Source organism: Populus nigra, chromosome 3, assembly GCF_951802175.1.
Source record: "Populus nigra chromosome 3, ddPopNigr1.1, whole genome shotgun sequence".
NCBI classification, from domain to species: Eukaryota; Viridiplantae; Streptophyta; class Magnoliopsida; order Malpighiales; family Salicaceae; genus Populus; species Populus nigra.
In genome coordinates, this window is record NC_084854.1 from 5,133,047 (window position 1) to 5,150,330 (window position 17,284).

Genomic DNA, 17,284 nt, shown 5'->3' on the forward strand with positions numbered 1-17,284 from the left:
AGAGTTTCTGTTCGCTCCATTAGTATGTCACAAAGCAACTGAGAATAATACAAATTATTTGATTTGCAAATAGGTTTTTATAGTTCTTCAGCAGATTGTAACAGCTATCGCTATTGTTGGGCGGTTGCTTCGCCCAAGTGCGCCAACTCTACAAGTGTGACAATGTTTAGAATGAGGGACTCTTGGACTGGCTCAGATTAAGCACTGAGTACGCTAATTCTTCTAAATGCCCCCATTACCTTACCAAAAGCTGCACCAATAATCAGGGAATAACTTCTAAAACCATAGAATATTCAGTTTTTTTTTTTTTGAGGATATATAGAATTCCAGGTGAACTAGGAGCCAAGGACTATGTTGAGCCCTCTTTCCATTAGAAATTGATCAAATAAAAGTCCCCTCATTACAAAATAACAGCAGCTGAAACAAGAATCAATGCAACCATACCATTTCACGTATAAAAAAAAAAAAGTGCTAGGAAAAAAAAAAGAAAAAAAAAGAAGAAAAGGCACACCAAAATTTCTCAACTTTTTAAATTTCAGATTGAATCCAGAGTATAACAAAATTCCTCAATGTTTCAACTACTTCAAATTGAATCCGGCAAAGAACAAAGGCCAAATATAAATAACCAAAATCTTAATTCAAGTGAAGATGGCTAAAACAATGATGAGAAACGATACGAAACTCTACTAACCAAAATGCTACAGTTCCTTCCTGCTTTCTCTGGCCACCCTGGTGGGCTATGGGAGGAGGATCAAGTGGTTCTTTCCCAGTTAATTCCTTGACTTCTTTCTTGATGACTTTGATGATGGCTTGGAGTGTTCTGCAGCTACTTTGGAAGTGGTAGCTTGGCTTGATTTTGAATTTGATGTGTTGGAACTAGTAGAGGTAGCACCAGCTTCATGTTTTTCTCTCACTACAGCTCCCTGAGAACCTCTCACCTGAGCTGCCCTCTTATCCTTTCTCTTGGGCCTGTAACTCGATCTCTCTCTCTTGGGGAGCCACCTTTCTGGATCTGGAGGAGGGCCTGGATTAGCAGGATCAAACCCTTTCGGATACCTTGGCTTTCTCTTTCTCTTTTTCTTTGGCTTCTCTTTCTTACCCTCCTCATGTGCTCCAGTAACAGCAACAGATGCACCTTCAACGTGCTTAGCTCCAGAAGTCTTCTCCAAACTATCCACATCAATCCCCTTCAGACCTGGCAATGGTTTCAGCTTCTTCTCATAGGCTTCTGCCTTGTCAACATCCACCCGGGCAACTGTATTCACCAGCCCAACCAAAGCCTCTATGCTCCCCCGCCTTCTGACAAGCTCCTCATATAGGTGGGCAGCATCTTCCTCCTTGCCATGCCTGACCTTGAATGAAGCAGCCTCTTGCATTATAACATTCAGCTTGTCGTCCTCAGTCATGGCATTTGACCACCATTTGATTGCAGAGTCAAGCACAGTGGATGCACCATCAACATCTCCAGCACGCTCTTTAAGAGCAACTAGAGTAGCAACAGTAGCAGGCATGTGCTGAATATCATGTATCTTAGACAGGGAGTCGGCTGCAATTTGGGGATGGCCAGCAGCAGCAGCAACTTGCGCCCTTGCAAGAAGAATGACCCTAGACTTGTCAGGGAACTTCTCAGCAAACTGGCCAAGTATTTCTTCAGCTTTAGCAGCCTTGTTCTCTCTGACAAAGACCGCAGCTTGAAGCAACACTGGCAGTACACTGTCAGCAAACATGTCTGGCAGAGCAGCGACAAGTTCTCGTGCCTGTTAAATATTGGCAATAAACAGGCATTATCTAGGTATGCAGAGGATCCCATTACTTGTATAATACTAGAAAGCAGCATAAATAAAAAAAATGGGATGCAAAAAGCCAAACACAACACCTGATCCATCTTATTCGTGTGGAGAAGCAAAAGCACTCGGTTTGCATATATTGCTTCCTTTTGTTTTAGAGAAAGTTTGTCAAGTCCACGAGCAAGCTGAAAAGCCTGTGCATCTTGTTCTTTTAGCCGATCAAGTTTTCTCAGGTTATCAGAAACATCTTTTGAACCTTTCAAAGCAACAAGATTGTTCACAGCAACTGCAAAGGATGACTCATCTGCCAAATTTCGATTAATGATTTCTGTGTAAGCTTCCATGGCCTCTGGTGAACGTCCTAAGAGCTGATGAAACAAGCTTTCTTAATTATTTACTATTCAGGGAACAAAACAAAGAAAGAAACTGCCTTGCTACAAAAATAGGTAATGGCAAACTATTCACATGATGTCATTATCTTACTTGTTGAACATATGCCAACTGCACAGCTATAGGAGCCAATTCAATCTCTATATCATCTTCAGCCAAATTGTCATCCATCAGTGCTTCTTGACCAACTCTGCCCAAAATATCAAAAGGTGTATGTCAATGAGACCATAACCTCAATTCCATGGAGACATTTACTATTCGTGCTTCAAAAAGAGACCACTTCAGCATAGAAAATTTCAATAATAAAAAATGGAGAAAAATCCATCCTCAACATGTGCTTTGCCATGAACAAATGGAGACACAAGCACACTCAACATGTGCCTTGCCATGAACAAATGGAGACACAAGCACACTCAACATGTGCCTTGCCATGAACAAACAAAAGTTTTATATCTGACAAAAAAACACAAGCATGAAGGACTATAAAATTTCGACAAGCTTATGGATTTCATCCAGTGCAGCACACAACAATTAATCCACCACTTTGGTGACATTTAGAAAAAGCATATAGATACCAATGCAAGAGAATAATGCAAGCCATAATAATGAAATTGTAGTGCCATTGAATATTTCCATAAAATCAATATCTAGAAAGAGCAAAGAACAGCGTATCACCTTCGGGCTGTCAGCAAAAGCTGTTCTGCATCAGTGTATTTATTCCTCTCAATCAAAGAACAAGCGGTGTTGTATGCCAACTCAAAACTGCTAGAAGCTTTAATCCGATTTGCCTCCATCATTCCCTGAACTTGAGAAGACTTCCCAGCCAAAATCAACCCAGCAACGAGATTTATTTCTAAAGTATCAATCTTCGATTTTTGAAGCTTCTGATAGACATCAACACAAGCATCCATTTTTCCTAGACGAAACAGAATCTGAGATTCTAGCAACATTGTTTCCGAAGTTCTCTCAAGACCTTTCAACGCCTCCAATGCTTCATCCAACTTGTTTTGTCGGTATAAGCAGTATGCCTATTAACACACCAGCAAGAAGAGAGTCAATTCTATAGATTTATGTGCATGTTTTTAGCAACGAACCTTAAAAACCCTAAATTGCATTAAGAAAAGGTACGAAAAAAAGAATATCCAGACCACCAAAATTACTGATTAAAATATCAGAGTAAATTCAAGATGCATTAAAAAGAGCAAACAGAAAGTAAATGTTCCTAGCAAAATTTACATTTTTATTTTGTTCATAATTTATCAATAATCAGCGGATTTACCTTGAAGTAAGAGAAATCAAAAGGAAGGTTTTGCCTTTGAGCAGAGTGGATAGTCGAAAGAGCTTTGTCAATGCTATCACACTTTATCAAAGCCACTACTTTGCATCGAATTGCGTCTTCATCGTTCGGAGCTACTGACAGAACTGCGATAAAATTAACACAAATTAAGATCAAAATAAGTATATACATAAATAAATAAAATTAAGGAGAATAAATACCTTGATCGGCGACTTTGACGGCTTGCTCGAACTCAGATCGCTCTATGTGCCGATTGAGGTTAGTGAATAGATCTTCAATTGGAGGGGGAGGCTGCTGCGATGCCGTCGCTTTGCCTTTCACTTTGGGAGCCATGACGGAATTTGTTTCTGCGATGGATGGAATGTGCGATGGAGAAAGCACCAAATTGGAATTGGGACCAATAGTTATAAGACCGACCCGGCCCGAAACTAGATAGCTGACCCGAGACCAGATTTAACCAATTAACTTAAGTTTTGATTATGAGCCTATTTTGCGCTTTCTACCGTGTTTTTTATTTAAAAATATATTAAATTATTTATTTTTAGATTTTTTTTTATTTTTAGAATTAACATATTAAAATTATAAAAATATTAATAAAATTACTCTGACAGAAAATAGAAGCAAAAGTGGGCCAAAATCGTCCAAAATGAGAGTTGTAGCTCCTGGATCATGAACATCGTGGGCTTCAGTAGACTAAATAAAATTACTTGTTTAGTTTTATTTTTATATGAAAAGGCGAGACCAATATTGAATTAAGATAAAATAGCCATAAATAATATTTAAGTTTTAATATTTGGTAAATTATAAAAGCTCTCCCATAATCTTATGGTTATTAAAAGAGATAATTACAAAAAAATTTATATAGTTTGATATGAATTTTATTTTTTCTCTATATTTTTATAAATTTTATTTTTCATCTTATAATTTATATATTTAATAACAATTTACATAATTAACAATGCATTTTATTTTTATTTTTTGTTTGATCTAGAAAGTGAAGTGCAATTTATAAAAGTATAGAATAAAAAGTGAAGTTTAGATAAAATTATAAAAGAGATTTTATAATTACCCAGATTTTAAATTGTTAAAATATATAGACTAATGGTTGGGTTAGAAAAGGTATTATAAATACGTTAAGATTTGAGGTTGGAAACACTTTTTATAAGAATATTTAACCACCTCAGGTTTTTTGTTTTCGTTCACATTTCTTTTTATTTGATTTTTTTAATCATATTTTTTTTATCTGAGTTTTTTAATTTTTGTTTAGCAATTGGAATTCAGTTTTATAAATTTAAAGCGCACTAAACTATGATATGATATCTAGATTATAAATAATAAACCGCCTTGAATTTTTTTTCATTTATTTTCTTTTTCTTTCACCTGAAATTGTGTTTGATGTTTTGTTTCAGTTGATTTTATACGGAATTTTCATGATATTAAAAGTAAATTTTGATGTTATGTTAATGCTTGATTTGATAAAATAAAATTTCATTTTATTTATTCAAATCAATTAAAACTTTAAAAATTCAATTTTAAATTAAAATAAATATTCAATATTTTTCTTCTTCTATAAAATAGCATATTTATCTTAGATTCCTAACTCAATCTTTGTTTATAATCACTATATTTGTTATTATTTATTGGTCTATATAATTTTTAATTTATTTTAGTGAATGTATTTATAAACTTTTTAATTTACAATTAAAATTTTTCTCAATGATAAAAAAAATTGTTAACAACACATAAACTTTTTTTTTTGTATTTAAAAAAAATGCTTCATCCTGCAGTATATAGAACGGGAATCAAACTAGTATATAATTCAATGTTTTGAGATATTATACAATTTCATGTTTAAAATTATATGGGTAATGAAAATATAATATTTATATTTAGCTTGTGCTTTGATCTCATTGAGATAGATTTCTATGCCCGCCACTACTTCTGGGCTAAAACCAAATCAGTTAAGGTAATCTGTTACCGTAGAGAGAGCTATCTTAAACATCTTTTTCATTGATTAGTCAATAGAAGTCCAGGCTTTTAGGGCATAACCAAATTACTCAAGTTGATTCACCTAGTTATTGCTATAGGCAAGCTTGTACTGTACATACTCTTAGCAAATTCCCAGCATGATAACTGGTTTGGTAGCCTCATGTATGCATATTACGAGGACACATATCTGGAGAAAGAGGGTTGGTGATGAATTATATCCTTTTTCCACCGTAGCATAGTCACTTCGATCCTTGAATCTACCATGGGTATTGGGTTTGGGGCAATAAAACTGCAGTTGATCGGTTGGTTTGGTTTCAGATTAGGCTCAGCCCAGAGAAAAGGACTGGGATCCTGTTCTTCGGCTGATGAGCTTGCTTGAATTGAACTCGTGAAGTGGAGAAGACCATGCTCCTCGGGTGCTCGTGAAGGTCTAAAAAACTGTCTTAGTAAGACAACGAAACATTGCCTTGGAAGTATCTATCAATAAATCCAACAAATCTGCTCTGTTTTGGAATCTGGATATACTCATGCATGTGATGGGATGGCGTGCAATCCAAGAACAGATAAAATGCTTGTCAAGTTCAGGGAATATGCGTGCAGTAAGCAAACTCATTTTGATGTTTTGAGATGGTTTACATTAGAGACAAAACCTTCTTCAGCTCCCTCTGAACTCCTATTCTGATTCTCAAGGCTGCTTGCAGGGGGTTTAACAATATCCACTGCCATCTTATTTTAAAGCTTCGTGTAAGCTTGTTTAACCTCACCAGCCATGAGGGGTCGCTCGTTTTTGGTTGAATCATGATGGGATGGATGTTAGGATTTGAATTTATAACATCTAGAAGAAGCTTGGGCTAAATTAAAAGCCTTTCGACTTTCCATGGGAGGGTTACTCTGGTTTGGCACTTGTGATTATGATGATCCTAACAAAAATAAAGTTCAGAAACAGAGAGTGCACGCTAGCTTAAACTCTGCTTTTCTAATTTATGAAGTAGTCTCAACTACAGCAATCAGGGCAATAAACCTTAATGCTATGTATTTGCATATTGAGAAACTCAACTGAATATAAGCCTAGAAACAAATTAGCAAGCCTTGGCCTAAGCCCAACACTCCATCTCCATGCAGGTGTGCAAGCCATAAGAATCAACAAAAAAGTGACCGCATTCAACCGTCAAAGTTTAATCAAACTCAAAAAGCAGAATGAAAACAAGAAAGAATATGACCATCATCACCAGGTCCAGCATCAACTGGACAGCAAATCCTTGATGATTCCCCACATCACATGCTTTCTTTGATGTTCACTATCATGTAACTTTATTACCCATTCAACCCTATGATCAATGCAGCGATACTAATTAGGCCAGCCAGTACTCTACCCTCCTCGTCATGCTTGGCCATTTCTTGCTTCCGTGCGAAAAGAACATAGAGGCCCATCCTAATGTGGCTTTCTGCTAAATATGTTGTTATCTATACAACTCACATCACTTGCATTTAACAAACATGCATTCAAGATGGGCCAACTCTAATCATGTGTCTGCTCTCCATTGAGCTTTGTATCTGCTCCCTGGCATGCCTTAGAGCATCGAGAACTTCAATAACACTTCTTTTAACCATCTTCAACTCATTTTTCTTGGTAGATGCTGGCAAACTCATTGGGACTAATGCCAAAGAATCATCCACATAGTCCTCGTTATCACTCTCAATTCCTGCATTTGTCTCCATCTCCACCACTGAAGCTTCGATGCTCGAAGAACTGAAAGAGATTATCGGAATACTAACAAAATTAGCTTAAAGAAACCCCATTAGATTAGCATAAATAAAAGTGATTAATTGAAAAGGACAATGCATGTTGAACTGCATACCTTTGGTCATCATCCTTTGAATCTTGGGAACATGCCATGGATTCATGGCTAGATTTATCCAAGGAATAGTCTTTGAGGTTATGTTCAGAATTTGAATTTTGAGTATCTTGAGTGCCAGTACTCTCTTCAATGGAATCCAAAACAATACACGCATTTTGATTGGATGTAGTTGTTTCGGAGCCATTGTCTTTCATATCTTGTGAGAGTGCTTGAATTATGCTTTGGGGCTTGGATTCAGATTCGTCAGGGTCTTTGTGGCCTGAAGTACTTGTGGATGATGTGCTAGAAAATCCACTAGTGTCAGATGAACTTGACTTCTCTGATCCCTCTAATGTAGGTGAGATTTTCAAAGATTCGAGCTTCTTCATCAAGAGTTTATGCTTCTTCTCGGCTTTTTTCCTTAATTTGGTTTCTTCTCTGATTTTGTTCTCTAGCTCTATTAACTATACCATTAAAAATAGATGAAAAAGAAACTTGAGATCTTACAGTTGATGCATTGTGGGTGTATATTGGTATCCCAGATGTGATGCATGGGATAAATCAATCCACCCAGAAGGAGAAAAAATAAAGCAAAACAAATTCATGGGATAGAAGAAAAAGACCTTGTTGCCCATGAGTTCTGCCTCCTCTTTAGCAATCTTTGAAGCTTGTCTCTCTGCAAGCAATCTTCCTCTCAGGCATTCTAGAGTCCTCCAACTATCCCGTCCTTCCATTTTCTTGCTTTCACTGATAATGAGAGACAATCCATCTCACAATGTAAGAGATAAGAACATATCGAGGAAGAGAAAACAGAGAGACCAACGAGAACCCACCTCCATACTTTCTCTTCCTTGCCTGGTGCTGTCATTTTCTCTGCCACTGAAACCACTTAAGTGTGTTAAATTCTTAGCGAAGAAAGAAATGTGAAGGACCTTTATCCCAGATACTACTGTTCTTTGAACTAAAAACTCAGAAAGATTCTATGAAAGTTGAAACATAGGGGAACTAACAAAGTGTAGTTTACTCTGCTCAAAACCGAGTGCTTGGTCTCTCTTGCTCATATCAGGTGCCTTTAAATCCAACTTTGTTTTTTTTTACTTCACAGCAACCCTTCATTATTTAACTTGGTTGGTCTTGTCTCTTCTTTTTTTTAAAAAAAAAAAACTGTCTTTGCCCCTCTTTGGGGGTAAAAAATTTCTTGTCTTGATCTCAGTTTAGGAGTCCGGTTTATAAAAATTTATTTTTTTTAATTTTTTTATATATTTTTAAATTATTTTGGTACGTTGGTATTAAAAATAATTTTTTTTTAAAAAATAATTATTATTTTAATATATTTTAAATAAAAAATACTTTGTTTTTAAATTGATATCATAAAAAAATTCAAAATAATATAATTAAAAAAATAATTTTTTAATTAAACCTGCACTATTCAAGACACACAAGTTTTATATATGAAACTCACTTGGACAAAAAAAAATTCTTCTATTTTTTCTAGTCCATTTCTTCATTTAGTCGCTCAATTTTCCATTGCATTTGACTTTAATTTTATTATTATGATAATTTCATATGTTTTTTTTGTGAATTTTTTTAAAACTAAAGTTAATATTTATTTTTGAATGAGAATGATAAAGAAAATATTTACCACTCTCCATTTATTGCCCTGCAAGGGAGGACCCAACCCGGATATGCTACTATACAATGACACGTGTATAAACGGACAGCTACAAGAAAAACAATTCAAAATTTTGAATTACATCACGGGGCTGCATTTCTGAATGAGCCTGGCTCTAGCTCACTGTCACGTGATGTTCCTGAACTGTTTTTGGCCAATTTGTTTTTATATTTTAAAAATATTTTTGAAAATAATTATTTTTTTATTTTAAATTAAAATTCTTTTAGTATTTTTAAATCATTTTGATGAGTTGATGTTAAAAATATTTTTTAAAAAATAAAAAATATTATTTAATATATTTCCAAATAAAAAATATTTTAAAAAACAACCACAACCGCAATCCATCCGGCTCTTTCTCTGCTGCAACTAGCCAAATTTATTCACTTCCATTTGTTTTTACTCTTAATCATATTTATCAATGTAATTTCCATCTGTTACAATATCAATAATATCTGGTCTCTTCTTTCACTATGATCTTCTATTATTTATTACCCCTTTATTATTATATATTGTATTGTTTATTTGTTATTTTATCGTGACTTTATTATGTACTGTCACTTCAACATTATTTGGCATCATTAGATGTTACTTTATAATGTGTTGCGGAATATTTGTTTTTAAAATATTTTTTAATTAAAAATATAAAAAAATTAATTTCATGCAAATAAAAATTTTAAATTTTTATTAAACTTAAAAAGTATTAAAGATTAGCTTGCATTGCACTCAAAGAAAGGAGGGCAGTATTTAGTTTTTACTAATTATAACCTTTCGAGCTGATTTTGCATTATGAAGGCTGTCCACCAAGCTAGCATGGCTGCCCTGGGGGAGTATGGACAAAGGAGCTTTTTCTGTGGACGACCTCCTCTTTTTCTGTGGGCTCCATTTTTAAAGTTGGATAGGTTCCTGCGCTTGCACCGCAGGCTACTTAACGCGTGTTTGACAGTGTGGTTGTGGGTGCTTTTTAAATAACTTTTCGTGTCAAAATGTATGCCAACGATATTTTTTTATTTTTTAAAAATTATTTTTGATATCAGCACATCAAAACTATCCAAAATGTACAAACTATATTAAATTTTTTTAAAAAAAAAATTCAAATTTTTTGGAAACACAGCCGCATCCGCATTCCCAAACGGTGTCTTAAAAAAATGTTTATGCGACGTCGATTTCTATTTTACTAAGTTAAATAATATCGGTTACTTTAATAATAAAATTAAAAATGACATTAACAATAAATAAAATAAAAAATAATAATAACTATAAAAATTTAGTTGTCAATAAGAGGAGAAAAAAAACCCATTGAAAACTTACTGTACAGTGTCCATATGTATGGAACACTATCCCATCACTTGGAAAAAACTTACCACAACATTTCTATTTTTTAATGTAATTATGAAAGACTGCATGACCAAATTAAAATAGACTAAACCAGACAAATATAATGAAGTGATTATTTTATACTATAAAAAATAATAAATAAAAAGATATGAGATATTTCTAGTTATTTTTAAATTTAGTAAAAAAATCCATACAAGAAAAATAAAAAAAAACAAATAATTGAGCTCAATCTCTAATTAAATAGATAATGAAGGATGAAACAGAAAAAATATGAAGTTAAAAAGAGAAGAAAAAAATTAAATAAACCCAAATGAATCTTTTAAATTCGTATTAATCTATCAAACTCGTAATTTTTGAAATTCTAAACTCGAGCTCAATTGGGAAGTTCAGTTCCTAATTAATTTAATGTTGAAAGATAAGATTGAAATTTTTTTTTATCAATTTTAAAAAATTTTCAAAGTAAAAAAATAGTAATAAAAAATAAAAATCAAATTTGGTAGGAAAAAAAATAAAATAAAATAAAAAATCATTATACTGTTTTATGATGTAATAATTCTATGTAAACAGTAAAATTATGATCTCTCTGTTTTTTTTTTTTTAAAAAAACTGTCCGCAGTTAATACTTGGAAGGTTCAAGACGCTTCCAATAATAAGAACTATTTCATTGGAAGTAGAGTACAGGGAAGAAAAATGGTGGCAAGGCCAATTTTTTAGACTGTTCCTAAATAAAAGAAAGATTTTGCACTAATTACTTACCTGACAAGTGAGCATTAGCTTAATTGGATTACTCTTCTCTTTAAGAATTTATATTTCAAAAATATTTTTAAAACTCAAATTAATTTTTTTTGATGTTTTTATATATTAATATTAAAAATAATTTTTTAAAAATTAAAAAAATATTATTTTGATAATTTCAAAGCAAAATATAATTTTAAAAACAACGCTATTATATTTTCAAAACCCCTGTATAAACAAAGGTAAGGTTTACTTCACATTCACATTAGAAGGGAAAATATTTTGAAGGAAAATTACAAGAGAAGAGGTGATTGTGATTTACTAATTAATGTTTTCTTGGGCAACTGATCTGGGCCCTGACCGAAGCTAACGAGGAAGCCCATTTCTATTCTACATTTACTAATTAATGTTTTGCCTAATTGCTGCGCCAAGCACACGATGGTTGGATTTCTTATGGACGAATTAAGCCCAAATGGGATGATTGGAAGAGGGAATTATCTCTATCAATTTCGTTCTTGTTTTCCGGCCCATGGAAAAATTGAAGTCGCCGCCGTTCAGATTTCTTGGGTTTAATTGGGCTTGCAGAGACTTGCTTTTGAAATCAGATGAAAGCCTCTCTCGTGACACTGTGGTCATGGGCCAACACACTGCACACTAGGGCACAACTATTGCATAAAGCCCAGCACACAGCTACGCTAACACCATACAGCCGTTTCCTTTTCCTGCTAGCTGATTCGACGTCGACGTGCAATTCTATGTTTTCATGTTTTAAAAATAATTTTTTTAAAAATTAAAATTTTTATTTTATTTTTTTTAAATTAATAATTTTTTAGTATTTTTAAATCGAAATTAAAAAAATATTATTTTAATATAATTTTAAATAAAAGATATTTAAAAAAATAATATTAATTATTTCATGTTTTGATACGTACAGAAATACAATACTATAGGCCCACCAAATTAATGTGATTGTGAAAGCTATTGAGAAAATGTGCAAGACCACTGGTCCCAGACGTTCTGATCTACTCTGCCGATTAACCTCATAAATATCTGTAATCCCATCCCATTTATTTAGCTACAAATCAGCAATTCTCCAAACACGACTCTACCCTTATCCACACGTGTCTTTATCATGAAGAAGTGATCCTCTACACCCTATTCACCACAACCATTCATTATACCCCAACCTTAATTGCCCACATAGGCCTCGGAAATGCAAATTTATTCTAACTCAGTAGAGAGGCCAGTAAGCTCTCGGCATCCTGCCATGATCAACACCCATCACGTGCGTTCCCCACTAAGGGCCCCATCACCAATCTTGATTAGAGCACTCCACAGCCGTTCGATCTCACAGAACACATCTTCAGTGGGAAGCTGGAACCTGCAACATGGGCAAGTATTCGTCTTCTTTAGCCATGGCAAAATGCACATCCAATGAAACAAGTGTTCACATGGCAATTCACACACATCTCTACCTCCACTCATCTTTTCCCTGCATATTACACACTCACCACCACCTCCTCTCACCTGCACTGCCGGAAGCGCCACCACTGCTGCCGGTGCTGCTGCCACCTCCCTCCCCTCCTTCACTGCACAGCCGGCCATTACACCAACAAACCTCCAACACCTTATGACCATCTCAACGTATGGTAAGAGGACACCACCATAATGCACCCCAACGCTTGATCGCCTTAATACAGTTTTAGAGTAATGCTTCCTCAAACCCTCACGCCATCCAGTGCGTGGTGTTTTAAGTATTTCGGGGCTTTCTTGATGTACATCACAAAGGAAAATGAGAAGCAATGCGGCGTCGAGATCGCGGTGTTTGATGGTGGCGGTAGGGTGTGGTGGAATAAGTGTTGGTGGATGGAAGTGACTTGTGAGGTGGTGGAGGGATGAGAGGAGGTATTTGGCAATGAGTAGGGTTTTGTGAGCGAGGGAGAGGGAGTGAAGATGGTGAAGGGCGAGGGAGAAAAGGGAGGGAGAGCAAAGGAGGGAGGAGAGGCGGCTGTGATGGTGGAGGGTAAGCGAGAGGATGGAGCTGGTGAGATCTGTAAGCTGGGGAGAAGCAAGGGTGGAGAGTGCTGCCGTGATGATAGTTTCTTCTTCCATTATGGGATCGTGTGCCTGGAGAGTGTGGAAAGGTTGAAGAATGTGTGGCTTTTTATGCGAGCTTAACTGACCGACTAGTCGGGCATCATTTTTTTTTTGCTAATGACAATTATCTCCCTTGTATTACTAGTTCAAAAAAAAAAAACTCATATCACGAGTCATCAGATAAGGAGAGTGTTTCACCGCTAATCCAAATCCTTCAAATATCGTCGAGTTTTTGGATGAGTGGAGGATATCTTTTTTCCAAAATCTAATTATAGCTTATATTTATTCAATTATTAATTTGAGAATTAAACAAATTAAAATATAAAATCAAATGTTGATGACTTCGCAAAAATATTAAAAACTAAAATGAGATATGATAACAAAAAATACTCCATAGATTTGTTTTGTAAGTGAAAAACTTAAGGAACTTTTTTTAAAAAAACCGTAAAGATATATATACTTTTATATCTATAACTGATCAGTTAATAAAAACTTAATTATAATTCAATTTATAATGATTATAGGTTTAAATTATCTTATTTTTCTTAGGGTTGAATATTGGATAATAGTTTTTATAATTGAAACCGTGTTTCATAATTTTTTTAAAATAATTTGAGTGTTTTTTTTATTGTTTTGATGGGCTGGTTTTAAAGATAAAAAATATTATTTTTATATATTTACAAGAAAAAAACAATTAAAAAACAACCGCTAGTTCAATCACTCCTGAAACTACTACACTGATTAATATAACAACTTATGATAGGTGGCAATGTTCTTGGGCATGACAGTCTTGTAGCGAAGAGGAAGAAAGGGACACCAGCTTGCAAAAGGTGATTTCGGTGGCTGCCGGTGCTGGCTATACATGAAACTCAGGGACGTTGAGGTGCGGAGAAAAATAGAATGGAGTGTATGGGAGTATTGTAGGTATTTTGTCCACAAGTACATGTCGAGTTCAAACACGTTCCACATTCCATTCTTTTCATTGTCTCTCACCAGAATGCTCTACTCTTAAAAGCAACAAGACAAGTAGAAGAGGAAGAATAATCATTTGGCCCATCCATGGCTTCTTTCTGTTGTCTCCTATAAACTACATTATTGATTAATAAAAGGCTTCATGGAACTTAGCAAGCACGCTACTCTTGCCCTTATCACGGCCTGTTGTCACCCTTCACACTTGCATGTAAAATTGTAAAATTATCCACTAAGTACACAGTTGACAAGATCAAAAGAAGGGCTGCTACTTCGAGATTTGAAGTCAAAGAAAGTAACCCCGGGCGTTTTGGTCATTCTGCAAAAGCAGGGCATTTCTCAACTATGGCAGACATAATGATAAGTTAGTGGCAACTGGCAAATTGGAAACTAAGTACATTAGGAACAGCTAAAGGAAAGGAAGGAGAATAACTAGGACAGTTACTTATACCAGGGGGCACTTTAACTACCACTGCAAGTAAAGGCTTGCCACTTGAATAAAAAGAAAGATCTTGAATCCTCTTGCCCCAGTAAAGAGCTAAAGCTAACAGTTATGATGGTCGCTAGTAATGAGAAAAAGCCACCACAACACAATCAAGGTCTAAAGAGTCACTACTCCAAAACCTTTTCCCAAGTGATGCCATAAAATCTCCGAAGTGAAAAAAATCCCTTGACACGGGGTATCAACTGAACTTCCTCGTTACGGGAATCAATCTCAATTTTCTCCTAGAAATTTATACACTTTGAATATTGGGAATCAAAATAGATTTTGTCAGAAAATAGGCAACGAAAACATAATAAGTTGTAGTTGGGCATTGTTTAAGATCCCTGACCTCTATGATGGCTACGTATTTCCTCATCAAACACTTCTGAAGATGGGACCTGCCGTGGTTTTGAAATTTGAGCGTAGTTACTAAATTGTCTGAGACTAATTTCCACAAAAATTACTCCCCAATTCTAAATATTCCAACAATAATAAATATGATGCTTCTGGATATTGCAATGCGACTCGTTAGGGATCCCCTTGTGATGTGAGAGCAACCGAGCAAGGGATGTGAATCACAGAGGATTTATTAAAAACATATCTGCATTGACGTGCTCATGCTCATTCCTAATTTACACTTATTCTGTTCAATTCAGTGAGTTCAGTGTTCAACCATAAACAGCCACCTTCTCGAGATCATCCTCCAAGACATTCCCCTCTTCCTTCATCAATCCAGAAAATCCTCCCAACATTGCATATATCTCCAAAGCATTTTCATTAGAGGTATCCTTTGCAATAAAGCTTTATAACCCATTACTAGTCTCTATCCAACTACTGCCTGGGATCTTCTTCAAACCACATTGAATCATTCTTTCTCTGACCTCATCAGCCTCTTTCCATTTCCCTGCTTGAGAATATAAATTTGCCATGATGGCATAATTGCCAGTATTTTCAGGTTCAATTTCAAACAAATGATCACAGGCAAACTTCCCAAGTTCAACATCAACACAAAGTGAAGCTCCATGGAGCAATGCACCCCAAACTTTTGCATTTGGTTCAATTGGCATAGTAGAAATAAATTCTGTCGCTTGAGAGAGCCTGCCCGCCCTGCCCAGAACACCAACCATGCAAGCATAATGCTCTCCTAAAGGCTGAATGCCATATTTCTTAGACATGGAATTGAAAATCTCCCAAGCTTTATCCACCATTCCACAATGAGCACATGCAGCTAACACTGCAGTGAATGTTACATGGTCTGGCTGTATTCCATTACTCAACATCTCATCAAAAAAAGTAAGAGCTGAATTAGCATCACCATGGGCAGCATGTGCAGAGATTATTGCAGTCCAAATAATCAAGCTCCTCTCTTTTGATTGATCAAAAACATACTGAGCCCCAAAAAGAAATCCCAGCTTTGCATAAGTATCAATAATTGCAGTCGCAACGTATATATTCCTGTCATAACCATTTTTAACTGCATAGCCATGTATCTCTTTCCCTCCTTTCAAATTCGAAAAATACGATAGAGTAGGAAGGACGCTTGAAAGTGTTACAGCATTAGGCCTAAAACCAAGCCCCTGCATTTCTCTTACCAGATCTACAACCCCTTCGTGCCGGTTATTTTGCACCAAACCGGAAATCACTGCATTCCACGTGCTCAATACTCGACTTTTCATTTCCCTAAAAAGCTCCATCCCTTTATCAACAACACCATGAGCCATATAACCTGATATAATCGCGCCGTAAGTCACCTCATCTTTCTCACTCATCTCATCGAACAACTCCCTTGCATAATCCAAACTCCCACACTTCGCATACAATCCAATCAATGCATTACAGACCAAAACATCCAATTCAACGTTATTATCAACTATATACCTATGAACTTCCATCCCAAAAACAAGATCCTGCGACTGCATGCACGCTTGTAAGACACTAAGCACCGTAACTGCATTAGGCTTAAACCCGGGGAGCGCTACCATTTCTCTATATAACTCTTTGCATTCCTTAAAAAATCCAGCTTGTGCATACCCAGCAATCATCGAATTCCACGTGACAACATCTCTCTCACGCATTTTATCAAACACTTTCCTCGCAAAACCCACACCTAAACATTTCGAGTAAAAACTAATCAAAGCATTCTCTACGAAAACATCCTCAACAAGCCCACGTCTCAAAACAAAACAATGAATCTCCTTACCCAAACAAACATCGGTAACCATCAACAAGCTCGATAACGACTTCAAAAGGCACGTTATCGAATAATTATTGGGTTGTAAATCCCCAGAAGAAGACAATAACAATGAAGAAAACAAGTTTATTGTCTCTTTATGGTGGTTGTTCATAGTGTAAGCAATTAACAAGGCGTTATAAGAGAAGGTGTTTTTATGGGGAATCTGATCGAACACATGGCGTGCGTGGTGGATGTGTTTGGTTTTCGAGTATAAATTGATGAGTCTCGCACCGAGGTAGTTGTCAAGCGTTGATGAAGAGAGTAGGAGGCGTGCGTGAAGTTGTTTGGCTTGGAGAGGAAGACGGTTGTCTGTAAAATACTTGAACAGACGACCGTATAAGAGATAGTCGTATTGGCCATTGGTGAAGGTGTTTGATATTTTATTGCGCCACATTCATTTGTTTTGGTGGGGGGTGATGGGCTTTTGAATAAATTGTACGGGTTTTTATACTTGTGCG

General features: G+C 35.5%; 4 protein-coding genes across 7 annotated transcripts; all 4 read right to left on the bottom strand.

Moving 5' to 3' along the window:
- Positions 1 to 516: 516 nt before the first annotated feature.
- On the bottom strand, positions 517 to 3,861 carry LOC133689621 (uncharacterized). The gene is made up of 6 exons (XM_062109551.1): positions 3,675 to 3,861; positions 3,457 to 3,599; positions 2,853 to 3,205; positions 2,271 to 2,367; positions 1,877 to 2,155; positions 517 to 1,757 (listed from the first exon to the last, which is right to left on the bottom strand). The coding sequence occupies exons 1-6, from the start codon at positions 3,805 to 3,807 to the stop codon at positions 771 to 773; spliced, it is 1,992 nt and encodes a 663-aa protein (XP_061965535.1). The 5' UTR covers positions 3,808 to 3,861; the 3' UTR covers positions 517 to 770.
- A 2,559-nt stretch (positions 3,862 to 6,420) lies between these two features.
- LOC133689137 (lisH domain-containing protein C1711.05-like) lies at positions 6,421 to 8,378 on the bottom strand. 2 transcript variants are annotated; one of them, XM_062108906.1, is made up of 5 exons: positions 8,312 to 8,360; positions 8,135 to 8,180; positions 7,925 to 8,048; positions 7,323 to 7,765; positions 6,421 to 7,213 (listed from the first exon to the last, which is right to left on the bottom strand). In XM_062108906.1, exons 2-5 carry the CDS (start codon positions 8,167 to 8,169, stop codon positions 6,967 to 6,969), a joined length of 849 nt encoding a protein of 282 aa, XP_061964890.1. In that variant the 5' UTR covers positions 8,170 to 8,180; positions 8,312 to 8,360; the 3' UTR covers positions 6,421 to 6,966. The 2 variants fall into 2 exon arrangements, with proteins under 2 accessions (XP_061964890.1, XP_061964888.1); XM_062108904.1 differs by having other exon boundaries at positions 8,135 to 8,378.
- A 3,555-nt stretch (positions 8,379 to 11,933) lies between these two features.
- Positions 11,934 to 13,282, bottom strand: LOC133688140 (E3 ubiquitin-protein ligase SGR9, amyloplastic). 3 transcript variants are annotated; one of them, XM_062107534.1, is made up of 2 exons: positions 12,571 to 13,282; positions 11,934 to 12,424 (listed from the first exon to the last, which is right to left on the bottom strand). In XM_062107534.1, exons 1-2 carry the CDS (start codon positions 13,153 to 13,155, stop codon positions 12,407 to 12,409), a joined length of 603 nt encoding a protein of 200 aa, XP_061963518.1. In that variant the 5' UTR covers positions 13,156 to 13,282; the 3' UTR covers positions 11,934 to 12,406. The 3 variants fall into 3 exon arrangements, with proteins under 3 accessions (XP_061963518.1, XP_061963517.1, XP_061963516.1); XM_062107533.1 differs by having other exon boundaries at positions 12,519 to 13,282; XM_062107532.1 differs by having other exon boundaries at positions 11,934 to 13,282.
- A 1,759-nt stretch (positions 13,283 to 15,041) lies between these two features.
- LOC133690199 (pentatricopeptide repeat-containing protein At2g37310) lies at positions 15,042 to 17,236 on the bottom strand. Its single transcript, XM_062110423.1, is given in 1 exon segment — positions 15,042 to 17,236. A coding segment is annotated over 1 exon segment (1,959 nt). The 5' UTR covers positions 17,221 to 17,236; the 3' UTR covers positions 15,042 to 15,261.
- Positions 17,237 to 17,284: the final 48 nt, after the last annotated feature.

Excerpts from the sequence above, each read along its gene's own strand:
- LOC133689621 (XM_062109551.1), bottom strand. The coding sequence starts at position 3,807 with ATGGCTCCCAAAGTGAAAGGCAAAGCGACGGCATCGCAGCAGCCTCCC. Across the intron at positions 3,600-3,674 it reads CGTCAAAGTCGCCGATCAAG|TTCTGTCAGTAGCTCCGAAC; the intron begins GTATTTATTCTC and ends ATTTTATCGCAG. Across the intron at positions 2,156-2,270 it reads AGTTGGCATATGTTCAACAA|CTCTTAGGACGTTCACCAGA; the intron begins GTAAGATAATGA and ends TTGTTTCATCAG.
- LOC133689137 (XM_062108904.1), bottom strand. The coding sequence starts at position 8,169 with ATGACAGCACCAGGCAAGGAAGAGAAAGTATGGAG. Across the intron at positions 8,049-8,134 it reads AAGGAAGAGAAAGTATGGAG|TGAAAGCAAGAAAATGGAAG; the intron begins GTGGGTTCTCGT and ends TCTCATTATCAG. Across the intron at positions 7,766-7,924 it reads CAGAACTCATGGGCAACAAG|TTAATAGAGCTAGAGAACAA; the intron begins GTCTTTTTCTTC and ends TTAATGGTATAG.
- LOC133688140 (XM_062107532.1), bottom strand. The coding sequence starts at position 13,155 with ATGGAAGAAGAAACTATCATCACGGCAGCACTCTCCACCCTTGCTTCT.